This window comes from Ailuropoda melanoleuca, chromosome 8 (genome assembly GCF_002007445.2).
Source record: "Ailuropoda melanoleuca isolate Jingjing chromosome 8, ASM200744v2, whole genome shotgun sequence".
Lineage (NCBI taxonomy): Eukaryota > Metazoa > Chordata > Mammalia > Carnivora > Ursidae > Ailuropoda > Ailuropoda melanoleuca.
Genome location: NC_048225.1, coordinates 96132572 through 96147078, shown reverse-complemented (window position 1 = coordinate 96147078; position 14507 = coordinate 96132572). Strand labels below are relative to the sequence as shown.

Genomic DNA, 14507 nt, shown 5'->3' with positions numbered 1-14507 from the left:
ACTCCCGCTGTGCACTCCTCCCCCGCCCACCTCCCCAGAGCTCAGGTTCAGCTCTCTCCTGTACTACACGTGCTCCCAGGGACAGCTAAGGGTCCCCAAGGCTATAGGGTCTAAAGGCAATGTGCATTTGACATGCTACTCCCCCCACCGGCCAAGCACGTCCACTGACAAAGGCCTACCTCTCCTGCAAGGCTCTGCTAAAAAAATGCCTCCCCAATGAGGCTTTCTTTGACCCCCTTGGGCAGATTTCATAGCACCTTCTCCTACACTCCCACTGCCCTTTGTGAATGTCCCCGGGAGAGTAATGGGCATGCTGGGTTGTAAACTGCTTCTTTTCTCAATAAGATAGTAACTGTCTCGATCTCGCTTTTGCTTAGCAACCTGACACTTACCACACTGCCTGGAACACAGCAGCCTTCCAGAAGTATCCCCAGTTCTCCGTTACTGGGAAACGCTGGTCCCAACCAGGCGGTAGAGCAAACTTGTTCTATCGTGACGGCTGGAAGAAGGGAGGGCTCTATGGGGGCTCGGGAGTGATGTACTGTACCATCCGCATCTCAAGAAGGCGCTCCTGCAATCTCTCTTAGTTTCATTCAAGCCAATTTCTGGTGTGATTCCTCATTGAACGGACGAGTGAACAGCTGCCTCCTTGTCACACATCTTCCAGATACTGAAGACAGCCACAAAGCCACCCCTGGCCTGCACTTCTGTAATTCTCTTAGCCTTTTGTCGGCAGATCTTGTTTTCTAAACCCTTTCATCATTTCAGATGCTTTTCTCTGGACCCTTGGACTTCCAGGCATCCTCTGAGAGTGTAATGACCCAAAGCAGGCTCGTGGCTGGCTCAGAGGCCTGCAGTAAGGAGCGTCCGTGCAGATGACTTCCCTCTGCTTGTCACGCCCGCCATTAACCAGGCCAGCCCTGGGCAAGTCCCAGAGGGAGGCTACCCCCTAGGTCTTTTTCCCAGGTCCTTTTTCCCCCTCCCTGGGGTCCCTTCCTCTACTTTAGGTACCTCTCACCCTGCTTGTCTCTTCTTCTGAAACCTTGATTTGCATCTTAATGGGAACTTAAGTTGCATTATGACCTTGCCTGAAGAGTACTGGCTTTTTAGCTAAATGCAGAATAAAATGTCTGTATGCAGCATTCAGAAGGAAAATGTAGGAAATGTGTTGGGGCAGAGGCCTCAGTCCAGAAGCCCGACGCCCTCCCCAGAAGCAGTCACTGATCGTGCCCAGGTATGTGGACGGCTAATCCACGCCCAGCCAAGTACTTTCTATCAGCTCATCCTATGCCCGGATGAGTAGGCAGGAGGATGTGGGATGAGGATGGCATGTGCTGATGGTAGGGGACTAACTCGTCTCCTGCTGGGCCCTCTCAAAGCCTCCCAGAGCCTCTTGTGGGAAGCCACTTCTCCACGTACTACAGACCCCACCTGCCAGCCGCACAGCCCCACTGAGTCCCGCCGAGCCCCGAGCATCCCAGCCAAATTTGCGTTCCTGCCAGACTGTGTCATGTTTGTTTTCCACCGTGGGTGCCGTGACCTGGAAAGCAGCCGCCATGATGCGACGCTCGCCCTGATTCTTGCAGCCACTAATCGAACAGTTCAGAGGGAACTGTGCCACAAAGCCGCCCTAGGGCTGGAGCAGATGCAGCCGACTCATCACAGCTGGGGGGCTCCGAAGGGCTGCACCAGGGGAGGAGCGCGAGGCGCCCCACGCCCAGGGGCTCCACAGCCTGGGGAGTGTCGCCCAGGACCCCTCCCGGGCCTTGTGCAGAGCCTGGAGGGTGGCGGGGGGGCACCCTCAGGGTAGAGGTTCAAGGGGTCAGAGGAAAACCGCTTCTCAGCCCTGGCTCCCTCGGGTTGCACGTCCTGCTTGATAGCCATGGTGGGAGTGAAGACGGGAGCTGAACAGTGGCTCCTGGTTAGTGAAGGTTCTGATAATGCTGCCTACCATCATTTATTTCATTTCCTTTATAATCGCATATTCTGATATCGTTTCATTTATTAAGTACTTATCATGAACCAGGAACTGTGCCAAGGGCTTTACATATTTTATCCCACTTAGGGCTCAAAACAAGCTATGAGGGAGGTCCTATTATAATTTCGTTTTTACAGATGGGGAATAGCACCCAGACAGGTTAAGTGATTTGCTCAAGTTTCCATAGTGAGTGGCAGAGCCCACCACATCCAGCTAACCCATGCTTCCAGCCTCCATAGACACTGCCCGAGTTGACCGTCTTCTTGCCCCGGAAAGACCCCTCAGTCATCAGCCGGGAGAACTCATGCCCTATCCTACTCATGGGTTCCCCTCTGCTCAGGCCCTCCAGCCCCTCTCCCCAGCTAAGGCCAGAACCTGCCACTTTCCAAGAAGCCCTACAGTTGGCTTTGCTGGTCACCGCCATGTCTCTGAACTGGTCAACTTTTCCTCCTCCCTCTCTGTCCCCATTCCCCCTGCCACTGTGCGCATGACCCTCTTGGCCTCGCCTCCTTGTCATCTCTGCCTGTGCTCGTCCAGTGTGATGCTGGGAGTGTGGACGACTGGCTTTCCTTCCTTCTCGGCAGCAGGCTGGATGAGCCCTCTGTTCCAGCACCTTTCCTTCCCTCAGCCCTGTGGATGGAGAATTCTGGTTTCCTACGTGAGCCCAGGAAAGAGATGAAGGATGGTGTTCGGTCACAAATGGGGGCTGTAGAGTCAAGTAGCTGTAGGTTAACTCCTGGTTCTAAAACTTACTAGCAGGGTGCCTTTGATAACATTGTCACTCCTCATAGCACCTTGGTTTCCTCATCTGTTAAATGGGGCTAATGATCTTAGTAGCGTCGACCTCATCCAGGTTGTTATAAGGTCTACGTGAGATGACGTATAGGGAGCCGAGTGCAATTCTGGGTGCCAGGGGAGCATGCAGTGAAAGGTAGCTATTATTTTTCTTATTACGAGTTTATGATGAAGAAGGCTGGGCAGAAGCCAGGCTAGCTGAATTCCAGAGGACAAGTGGTGGGTGTGGAGATGGCCCAGTATGACTGCCTCTCTGATGGGCCTGTCCAGCTCTTTCCATGGCTCCAGCAGCCTGTCAGCACCCTAGACTGGGTTCTTATGAGGACATGGGAGAGACTGACACGAGAGCCTCCCAGAGCAGCCAAGGGAGGGGGTCCCAGAGAAGGTGCTCCAGGACAGCACCCCCCAGCTGATGGACAGACAGGCTTTGTCGAAAAAGCTCTTGTGTCTGAGATTGGGATCAAGAGGGTTCAGCCCCAAGTGGCCCCCAAATTGGGACAAGCCAGTGAGGACAAGTTGCCAGTATAGAGACAGCTAATATTCTCCTGACTAATCCACTTACTCCTCTCCTCTTGCTTAGAGTTCTCCTGACTTCCGGGGGCAGTGGGGCCGGCTCTCTGCCCGCACATTCTGACGCCATCCTGGTGCTCGGCTGGGGACACCTGCACGCTGGATTCAAGATGGCAAATGGTCACATTCTTTTCCAACTTGGGTGCGTACGTGTGTGAGGACGTGTGTGCATGTGAGTGTGCACACCCTTCAGGGGGGCTAGAGCTCAGCTGACGCGCTCTGCGGGGATCTCTGGCCTCGGTGGCCCCAGCTCTCCTGCCCGGCGTGAATCCTTGCTGGCTCTGTCTTAGCTGATAGTACATTCAAAACATAATTGTTATCTCAGCAGAGTAACTCCATTATTCATCCTGACACCATCCCCCGTTAGCTGTTTGTTGCAGTGATGTTATATTAATGAGGCCTGCAAATAAATGAACGGGAGATCAGAGTGCTGACTTGTTTCTCAGGCAAGCTGGCTGACATATTTATTTATTTGTTGGGAACTTTGCAGCGAGTCTTTCTGGCCCTGGGCGGGTGGCTTTTGGCCTTTCCTGCAGAGATTTGGTACAGGCTTACAGAACATACTTGTAAATGTTCAAGTCCCCAAACACTTTCACGAATGTGTTCACAACTGAGAGAATCCAGGAAAGAAAAAAATCTACTTTCAATTATTTGGGCAAATGGAGAGCAGAAGGAATTCAAGAACAATGGTTCATCTCCAACACACATTGTATCAACTATTATTTGTGCTTGGTTTTAGAGAGCAATGCGTATGGCTTTCTGCATTTGCTTTTCTTTCCCAGTTACACGTACCTAAGATAGTATTAAAGAGAATTTATGTTCCCTGAGCATAAACTAGTGAGGCGTTGGGCAAGTTAGTGACATTGAAAACTTCACAAAGTAAAATCTGCAACGTGGTCAGTGGAGAGATGACTGTAAAACCAGCACCCCTATGGCCTGGCATCAGTGTGACCTTATTGGGCAATGTGGCAGGTGAGTTCAGAAACACACAGGAATATTCTTTGGTACCCAAATGGTGATAAGTTCCTGGCCAATGAGAACCTTGCACTGGAGATCAGCCCCTTGCATTTCAAACTGCTCTCCTTATTCTTCCCCCCAATCTCTATTATCACCTGCAGGTGTGAGCTGCATAGGCCCCATCCTCTGGGTTCCCATTAAGCTCAGATGCTTGAAAAGAACGAACCACCAGCCTCAGTAAATTCCAACTTTCACCTCAACCCCATCACCCCACTGATAGACACAATCAGAAACGAACCACATCAAGTCTGGTAACTCTAATAAACATACATAATTAAAGTAACGTCTATCCTGAACGGGCAAGAAGGGGGTCACCCAAAGTTTAAACATACCCGAAATGCCCCTCCTGCCCCGCCTCCACTCTTAGGAATAAGCGTAGACCTACTTATGTCCAGGAAGATGATGAAGGTGACCTTAAGGCTCAATACAAAGGGTGGCCAATGCTCCCAGTTTTTCTGGCCTCCCCTGGGACCTTCCAAAAGAATTCTGATCCTGGGCACAGATGTTTTTGGTACACCTGTGGTGGAGTGAGGTGGAAAAGTGTATAGGCAGGGAAAACCCCTCCATTCCTCTGACCTAGACGGCTGGCATGGTACGGTGGGGGAGAGCCTGCATTCTGGAGTCAGAAGGCCCTGGTTTTGAATTTGTTCTGCCACTAACCAAATGGGTAACTTTGGGCAAATTATTTACTTCCCTCAGCACTGTTTCCTCAACTCTTAAATGAAGATAATTGTAGGCATCTTGCAGGATGGTTAGGGTGAGTAGGTATGCAAAGGTCCTGGTGCACAGTCTGGCTATTATTATTAATACTCCTAGAACTAGGATGTGGATCATGTCTGTTCATGTCTCTGGCCTGAGGTAAGTGTCCTTGTGAGGCATCAGGACCTGGACCCCAGCCGCAGTCCTCCTTCTCAGCAGGAGACAATAACAAAGGGTGCAGAGGAGAAGTTTCTGTCCTAGGTCCTTTGGAGGAAGCAGAGTGGCCTGCCTCCTCCAGGTGGCCCACGTTCAGGGATAGGCTGGGGCTCTGCAGTGAGGGACTGAACCCTGGGCCTCCCCTCCCAGAACTAACTTATCCACGTGACGGTGCACGGCACGCAGTAGTCACTCATTAAATGAATATTTATTTCTTGCAACCCTCTGTTATGGGTTGAATTTTATCCTCCTCAAATTCATATGTGAAAGCCCTAATTCCCATTACGTCAGGATGTGACCTATTTGGAGACAGGTACCTTTCTGGAGATCATCAAGTTAAAACGAGGTCATTAGTGTGGGCGCTTATTCAATATGACCGGGATCCTTATTTAAACAAACAAACAAAACAATCAAAGACAGACGTAAGAGGGATCGCCATGCAGAGATGAAGGCAATGCGTCTACAAGCCAAGGAATGCCAAGACTATTGCCTTTCCAAAGCACTGAAAGCAAGGGGAGAGCCATGGAACAGATTCTCCTCACAGCCGTCAGGAACCCAACCTGCCGATGCCTGGATCCGGGACGTCCAGCCGCCAGCACTGCGAGACGGTACAGTTCTGTTGTGTAAGCCACCCCGTTGGTCACGCTTTGTCACTGCAGCCCTAGCTGACCAACATATTCACTTTGAGTGGAGACCTCTGTCACGTGAGCTCTAGAGCCCCTCGACCCTTCCTATATTTCTCTCCCCGATTACATATTCTGTCGCTTTTCCCTTTCTGCCGATGCCGCCCCTTCCCAGCTCGTTAGAAAATGTTGCTTCTGGGCCTTCCTTCCTAGAGGATGGCTTGTAACATCCTCCTCTTTGAGGTCCTAGCAGTGCTGGAAGCAGAGCAACGTGGTGGGCCAGGCAGCTCACGGCCTTTCCAAAGCTCTGCACGTCTCCCATCCCTGGGGTTGAACAGGTGACACGCACACAGACACTGGGATAACAGCTCGAATGGGAGCAGTCTGGGATGCCTCCCCTGGGGGGCAGTATCATGATCATACCACAGGCTGGCTGAGAAGAAGCAGACGCTGGGTGCTGAGGGAGGCGCTAACCTGAAGTTTATGCAGACTGAGAAATTCTTACATCGTCTGTAAGATTTGTCCTCCATGAAGCTGCCACAAGAGGTGGGTCCTTAGGGATGGGCTAAGTTGCCATGGAGACCGTTGGGTGAGAAGGGGTTAAGGATGAACACAGCTGTTCATTCAACTAAGCTCCAGCCCACTCCTTTTCCTAAAGCAGAACTCATTGGAGGTCAGCGCATTGATCTCCCCGGCCCTGGGTAGGGCAGTGCCCATTCCGGCCCCCATTGGTTTCCAGCAATGGAAATTCTGCTGCCTCCAGCAGCCACCACTTGCCATCATAGAATCCTTCCCCTTTCACCTCTGAAGAAGGATCTTCACAGTAAATGGCTCTTACAGATGAGTTTGCATGGAGTGGGTACACATTGTGAAGGCAAGGGCCAGAGACAAGGGGGAGGTATGTATACAAAGGGATGGATCCCATAGAATTCTGATTATTAAGAAAAAGATCTATGCCCATGTCAAGGAATTAGCCAAGAAAGCCAAGGTAAAGAAAACGAGCTGATTCTTCTTAAAAGTTACTTTTAACAAATGATCCATTTTTGGTAACAAATGCCAGAGATGCACTTGAGGTCGATTCTTCCCATTACTGGTGATACTAACTTCGATAGCTTGGTAAAAGCAGTGTCTACCAGGTTTCTTCTCTGTAAAGTTTCTATTTTTCTTGTTGAGATTAATACATACTTGTGGGGAGATGGCTTGAGACTATGTAAATATCCTATTTTTCACCATACTTTCATTTACTAATTTTAGTATTCATTGGCCATTCCTCCTGAAATAATTATTACTGTGAATTTTGCCAAATGGTGATTTTCTATTCCCTAGGTCCTTTTACATTTTTGAGTTAGAATTCTAGTAGAAAAGCTTCCTCCCTCCCCCATGAATTATTTGTTTATTTGTATCAAGAAGAGGCATAGATTCTTATTTTATTCTATTCCTTATAGTTAATTAATATCATTTATTTTCTTGCTCAGATTGTCCCAGATTTGGCTACTGGGGCCAAATCAAGTTGGCTCCTGTGCCCTTTTGACAGGTAGTCCACATTTTTCTTAGTACTCCTTGCCATGAATATATAATCTAACTTAAATCATAAGGAGACATTAGCCATCTTCAAATTGAGGGATATTGTACAAAATGATTGTCCTATACTCTTCAACAGTATCAAGGTCATGAAAGACAAAGAAAGACTGAGGACCAGAGCACGAAAGAAGCATGATAATGGAACACCACACGTGACCCAGGATGGGATCTGGGGTCAGGAAAAGGGGGACAATAAGTGGGATAATTGGCACAATGTGAATCAGCCATGTATATTACATGGCATTATTGTATAAATGTTAATTTCCTGATTTCGATAATTGTACTGTGGTTATGTAAGATGTTAATTTTGGAGAATCTGGGTGAAGGGTATATGAAAGTTCTTTGTACTATTTTTGTACCTTTTTATAAGTCTAAAATTATTTCAAAAATGAAAAGTTAAAAAAAATGGAAGATGACTTTTACAGGGGAAGGAAGGGAGGTTGAGGGTAGGAGACACAAAAGGAAAGGAACTATTCCTGATCTTAGTGGATAAAATATTCCAGGCCTGGATCCTCCCTCTTGCATGTCTTGTCCCGAATGATGTCCCCCTGCATGGCTTGAGACACAGCATGGATTTGTCTCTCCTCCCCAGAGATGAGCTTTCATTTCTCCACAGCCTCTACTTGAAAAACGCCAACAGGATACCCCACTGCTTGGGGCCTCCGACTCCTGCTGCTGTGTTCACTGGGAAAATCAATCACAGCCTAATTACCTCAGGGGGTTAATTAGCATCATGTCGCTTGGGTGTCCTCTGTGAATGGAGCAGCCCGTCAGTCCCCGGTCAGTGAGCAGGGGCGACACCGAGGCAGAGACTTCCCAGGGAGATGCCTGCCTTAGGGCTGGGAAAGTGCCCCTGCCAGTCGGGGAGTAGACGGGGCTGAGGCAGCAGCCAGGGTGGGTGGAGGGGTGAGGTGCCGGCGGAAGTGGGTCCCTGCCTGATTTAAGCTCCCCTGTATCTCAGGCACAGAGACATAGAGACCAACAAGTACAGATGCAAGATTTGCAGGGCAGGGCAGGTTCTCCGGCCAGCGGTTGCTGGAAACCACTGGAATCAGGGAGAAGGCATGGAGGCCTGAGCAGCTCAGGGAGCTGGCTGTGTGAGGACAGAGGCTGGGGCCCTACCAACAGTCGCTGCGAGCACTCTCGCGGCGAGATAAACACACGGGATGGCACTATCACAGCCCGCGTCCCAGAGTAAAATGAAATGGACGAAATCTGGTCCTTGAGGGGCAGCGTCTGCACGCTCACAGCCCCTTCCCACCAGGATGAATGAGAACCTAGATGGCAGGAGACACTCTCCCACTGGACTGTGCTTTCCTGGGGAAGCCCTGCCATGTGGATGGATGGCATCTTCGAGTCTACCCAAGCTACAAAGGTTAGATATCAAGGAAGGGGAGCACTGCTTCCTGTGCTACGTTACTTGAGCAATAAGAGACTTTATAAATAGTTCTAGAATTCAATAAATCTGAGCTTCAATACCAGCTCTGCCCCTTATCCGCTGTGTGAACTGGGGCGACCATGCCACTCCCCCGAGCCTCATTTTCTTCATCTGTAAAATGGAGGTGAGAATATTTACCTCCCCTGGTGGTCATGGGACGAAACGAGACGGTGCCAAGGACACTAAATAAACATCAGCTCCCTTTCAAATAACCCATCTGTAGGTTGACAACACTCATTTGATCTTGAGGGCTTTCTTTCTACGGACCTGAAGCTTCCAAAGGATCACAGGATGCTCCAGAAGCTTCTCAATTCTCTGTGACATAGGTGAGAGCCAAAGGTGCTTTCTTTGGCTAGCGAGGAAAATGAGCGGGAAAGAGGGGCAGTGCATCCACTCAGGAAAGAGGTAGAAAAGGAGCAGCTCCTCACTGCTTTCTTAAATGAGCAGACCACAGTGCTACCTGCCCGTGCCTTTATTCCCAGTCACCATAAGGAACGTGCAATTAGTTTCAAAGCACGAGTGACAGTCGGTGAATAGGGAGCCGCGAAGAGTGATGAACACATAATGCAACCAAAGTTAAATACAACTGTTCCTCTCCCAGGCCATTCAAAACCCGAGCAGCTGCTTTTTCATTCACATCATCTATTCATCTGCCTTTGCAATTTGCTATTCAGGAAACATCATTTTTTTCCCCCAGGATAATTAATTACCTATTTCTTTCCATTAAAATGCACAAACAAATTGGGACAGAGAGTAAATTCTGGGAAATGGCACGGTGGCCAATGTAGTGCCTGCCTTTACTTTCTTCTTCCATGTTCAACTTTGCAACTCGGAGCTAATTGCGGTTCCTGAAATCACATTTCTGCTGAGAAAAGCTAAACCTGCTCTCTGAAATGTTTACCCACCACGCAGCCAATTTCCCGTCCCCACCTGGCTCTGCTGGCCTGGCAGGGAGGCTGGGCTGGCTCGGCCTCCCTTGTGTGCACGCGCCCATACCGACGTGCACGCGCATTCACGCCCTGGCCTGAAGACACACATCCATGCGCTTGTCAATTACACCCGGACGCGGGCCATCGAAGTGCCCAAGAGAGGCTTCCCACACCCCACATTCAACGTCCACTACACTTAAAATCCTTCCATGTGAACTCCTCTCCCACTGCCCACCCACTCCGGCCGGCTTCTGGCCACCCCACCCTGTTCAGGGGACTTGTGGGACTCACCTCGGTGATTTGGGGGTTGGAGCACTTAACGTTGTGGCTGGACCAGTCAAGCCAGGGGCTGGAGGGGCTGGGACAGTGCGGCTGGAGGGTGCACCTGCGCTCGCCGCTGCACCAGCCGCACTCGAACTTCCGGTCGGCCTTCAGGCAGAGGCCGCAGCTCTCCCGCTGGGCCGCACACTTGTAGAGATGGACTGCAAAGAGAGGGGGTGACACAGAGAATGGATTGGCGAGCGCTCCACAAGACTGCGCCTCTTCTCGGAGGCATGGCCGTTAATGCCAATGATCGCCATCATCCTTGCGGGAGTAACTGATGGGGTACAAATACTAAATGGAGCCTCTTTGTTGCTGAAAGTTCTTACAGAGAATGTTATTTAAGAGTTCTGGCTCTAATGACTTCTCTCATCTATGGAACATAAGAACTAGGATGATCGGTAGGGGAAGAAAGGGATAAAGAAAGGGGGGTAATCAGAAGGGGGAGTGAAGCCTGGGAGACTATGGACTATGAGAAACAAACTGAGGGCTTCAGAGGGGGATGGGGTGGGGGATTGGGATAGACAGGCGATGGGGTAAAGAGGGCACGTATTGCATGGTGCACTGGGTGTTATACGCAACTAATGAATCATCGAACCTTGCATCAGAAACCAGGGATGTACCGTATGGTGACTAACATAATGTAATAAAAAAACATTAAAAAAAAAAAAAAGAGTTCTGGCTCTAGACTGAATCGTTATCCGGGCTTTGATAGTGGCCTCCCTACTCCCTAGCGATGTGACAGGATGTCACCTCCCTGAACCTTGTTTACTAAATCTATGACATGGGGATGATCATTGTTTTTTGGGAGGTTTGAATGAGGTGCTGTGTCTTAAGTGGTCAGCACAGTGCCTGTAACATACCTGATGGGCCACACAGGCTTATTCTCTTTTTTTTTGAGGTCACATGACATTCTTCTGCACTCTTTCCCACATGTGGCCCTTATCACAACAGGTAAGGACTGACTTCCTCATTTCAGGTAAAAATGAAGCTCAAAGAGGTATATAATGACTCTTTTTTTTTTTTTTAAGATTTTTATTTATTTGAGAGAGAGAGAGAGCACAAGAGCAGGAACGGGCTGAGGGAGAGAGACAAGCAGACTCCCCACTGAGCGGGCTCGATCCCAGGACCCCAAGATCATGACCAGGACCTGAGCTAAAGTCAGACGCTTAACTGACTGAGCCACCCAGGCACCTCAATATATAATGACTTTTGAAGCTTACTAAGGTTCATGCCCCAAGCTAGGATGGTGAAATTCTAGCTCTCTGTGCTACTAGACCATAGACCTTGAGAAGAGAGAGGCATCCCGCCCGTACACTGGGAATGGGGTGATCTGGGAGAGAGGTCAGCTTGGCTTCAAGAAAGGCCAGGAGACTGGCAAAGTGAGGGCAGAACTGAGAAGGAGAGAGTCGACACAGTCCTGTTCACGGCCCCCGGAGTGAGGGGGTGACATTCCCACAGAGGACAACCTGGCCACTTAACAGGTCACTTTCAGAGTCTGCAGATGCTTGGCCTTTGCTTTTGCCTCTTACTGACTTAGAATCCCCAGGCAGGCCAGTCTGCAGAGCTGTGTTTTGGGAGCCTGGGGCTTTGCTGTCGCCTACTGATGTTTTGAATTCAGGATCCTGAGTAGAATTCTCCAGAAGCAGAATACTCAGACAGTCATTTCCAACTTCTCTGGTCAAGCAGACATACGCTTTAGGGACTGGGGGGAGGAGGGCACAAGTTCCTGTGCTGGAAATCAGGACAGGCCCAGGGGAGGGGCATTTTTTTTATTCCTCCATAGGTCCTCTTCCCGTTCCTCTGCTCTGACAAGTGTCCCTCAGTCCCAGCTGCAGGGACTACATTTGCACATCCTCATGTCCAGCGCTTCTTGCAGTAGAGGGCAGGAAATGGGAATGTTTAGACGAACAATCACGCAGTGAGCATTTATTAACACGCACAGATACCGCACATCTGATACCTCATTTGGTCTTCATGCTCACTCCAAGAGGAGAGCGTCCCTGCCCACATTTCACAGGCAAGGAAACTGGGGTGAAGGCAGGGGCAGTAAGCAGTCTGAGTTCCCCCGTCTATAAGTGAAAACGCCAGGATTTGAACCCTGGTTCCTTGGATTCTAGAACCCAAGTCCATAAACACCGTGGCGGTCTCCACCCAACACGGTGCTCAGCCTCCAGAAACACCTGGGCTCTCGGAGGGACGACCACAGAGATGGTGCTGCCCAAGTGCTCCTAGATGTCGAGTGCCACCAGGGAGGTTCTGATGTGACCACCTGGATGTGGCCGTTCTCTAAGCTCCAGGTGCAAAGGCCACCTCTGGGAACCAAGCCCAGATCCTCAGCGGGGAGAATGTCTGTCTCTCAGCAGTGAGGAAATCTGGACTGGGTATGATGAGAAAGAGAACAGAAATCTCCCTGATTCAGTTTCTTTCTCCCAGCCTAAGAGGCATCGATGCCCATGCCAGCGTTTCGGTGGGGGCCTCTGGTCCCCTCTCTGCGCCCCTGGGCGACTCTCAGGGTGAGGGAGAAGCTGGGACAGCCCTAGCTACTTGGAGTAGTGAGATGTGGCTCATGGTGTGAGGAGAGGCGTCTGCAGGGAGGAAGGCTTGACGTCCCCCAGCGGCCCCAGCTGCTGGGGGGACAGTGCTGTGGTCCAGCACGGGAGCTCTGAGATAGGACATCCTTGGTTCAGATCCTGGCTCTCACTTTCTGATTCAGCCTGGTTTTGGTTTTTTTTCCTTTCTTTTTTCAGCTTTAGTGAGTTGTAATTGACAAAAAGACATTGTAAGGTATTTAAAGTATGTACTGTGATGACTGGATACACATATATATCCTGCTAGGGTTCTTCCCATCTAGCCAATTAACTTATATATATACTATATATATATACAATATACTATATATATATATAGTGATGAGAAACAGATATTTAGGTTGTACTCTCTCAGCAGATTGCAAGAATACAATGCAGTGCCATCAACTACAGACACCGTGGTTTACACTAGATCCTCAGACCTCATCCATCTCACAGCTGAAAGTTTGCACCTTTTAAACAACCTCTTTATTTCCCATCCGACCCCCAGCAACCACTTTTCTGGTCTCTGTAGGGGTTTGACTTTTTTTTTTTTTTTTAAAGATTCCACATATTTGTCTTAACAGGCGAGAGCGCCTGGTGAATTTGCAAGTCACCCTGTGCCAGGGCCAATGCTAACCTGTGCACGGTTCCGATTTCAGTATATGGGGGGCTGAAGCAAGCACTCTTGGTCCGTTCCTTAACCTCTTTGGGTCCCGATCTCCTTATCCATAAAATGAGAATACTACTCGTACATACCTCTCAGGGTTGTTACGCGGATTAAAGAAAATAATCTCAGAAAATCACTGAGTGGCCGCCTGCCCGCAGGGAGAGCCCATCACATGGGAGATGGGAATGTCACTCCGAGAGCAGCGTGGCACGTTGATATTTGCCGCTCCGAGGGTAACGCCTACCTGCCATGTGGGAGGAGCTGCACGTGAGTTTGGAGGACAGTGAAGAAGGAGTGTCCCTCTGGGGTCAGCCCAGCTCCCGGCTGAGCTTCGCTGCAACAGCCTTGGGCCTGCGTCCTCCCACTCGTCCCTAGGGCCAGGGGCACAACCTCACAAACCTTCTTTGTGCGGCGGCCGGACCAAGGACAGGGGAGTCGGACCCTAATTGGAAACAGAATGTCTACGTCCCCGGAAACCGGCAGGACATTCCTGCTGCTGCCTTCCTAGGACAGGTTCTTCAGACACTTCAAAGTCTCGGGGAGCTAAAGAAAAATGTGACGAGCTGGCAGCCGCCTGGCGGATGCTCTGGTTGTAATAAAACAGGGTTCCCGACAGGACTCCTTTGATGGCTCCGAATGTTGCTCTAGGATCCTCTGAAGAGTTCCGCTGACGGAGGGAGTGTATTATTCACAGCACAGTGGCTGGCCGGCTCTGATCCCTCCACCCCAGTCTTTCCCGGGGTCACGGAGAGATCAAAACTCTACCCGGAAGTCCTGCTCACCTTTCAGGTCCTGCGGGTTGTCGATGATGAAATTCCCATTCCACACCACAGCGAAGTCCACGGCCAGGTTGCTGATGTCCATCCCGTCGTACTGGTACTGAGGGGAGAGGGGCAGAGGGCACAGGCTCGTGAGGCTCCCTATCACAGGGGGTCAGGGATGCTGCTGGCATCTCGGGAGGCCAGGACTACAGCAGGAAAGAAACCAGGGTCTCTGGCTCCCTCTGGGCTGAGAAAGGAGCAGAGGGAGAATCAGGAGAACCCCATTCGCTGCTCGAGTTAAGGTCTCTGGCGCCCTCCCCCTGACTCCCAGTCACTAAT

At 50.3% G+C, this 14507-nt stretch overlaps 1 protein-coding gene across 1 annotated transcript in view; it reads right to left on the bottom strand.

The window, feature by feature from the left end:
• Positions 1–14507, bottom strand: part of PLXNA2 (plexin A2) — a 223695-nt gene that overhangs the window by 38648 nt on the left and 170540 nt on the right. Inside the window, exons 11-12 of the mRNA XM_011233642.3 lie at positions 14190–14286; positions 10138–10328 (exon numbers count right to left, since the gene is read on the bottom strand). Of these exons, the coding sequence (XP_011231944.2) occupies positions 10138–10328; positions 14190–14286 (288 nt within the window). The remainder of the gene's footprint in view (positions 1–10137; positions 10329–14189; positions 14287–14507) is intronic.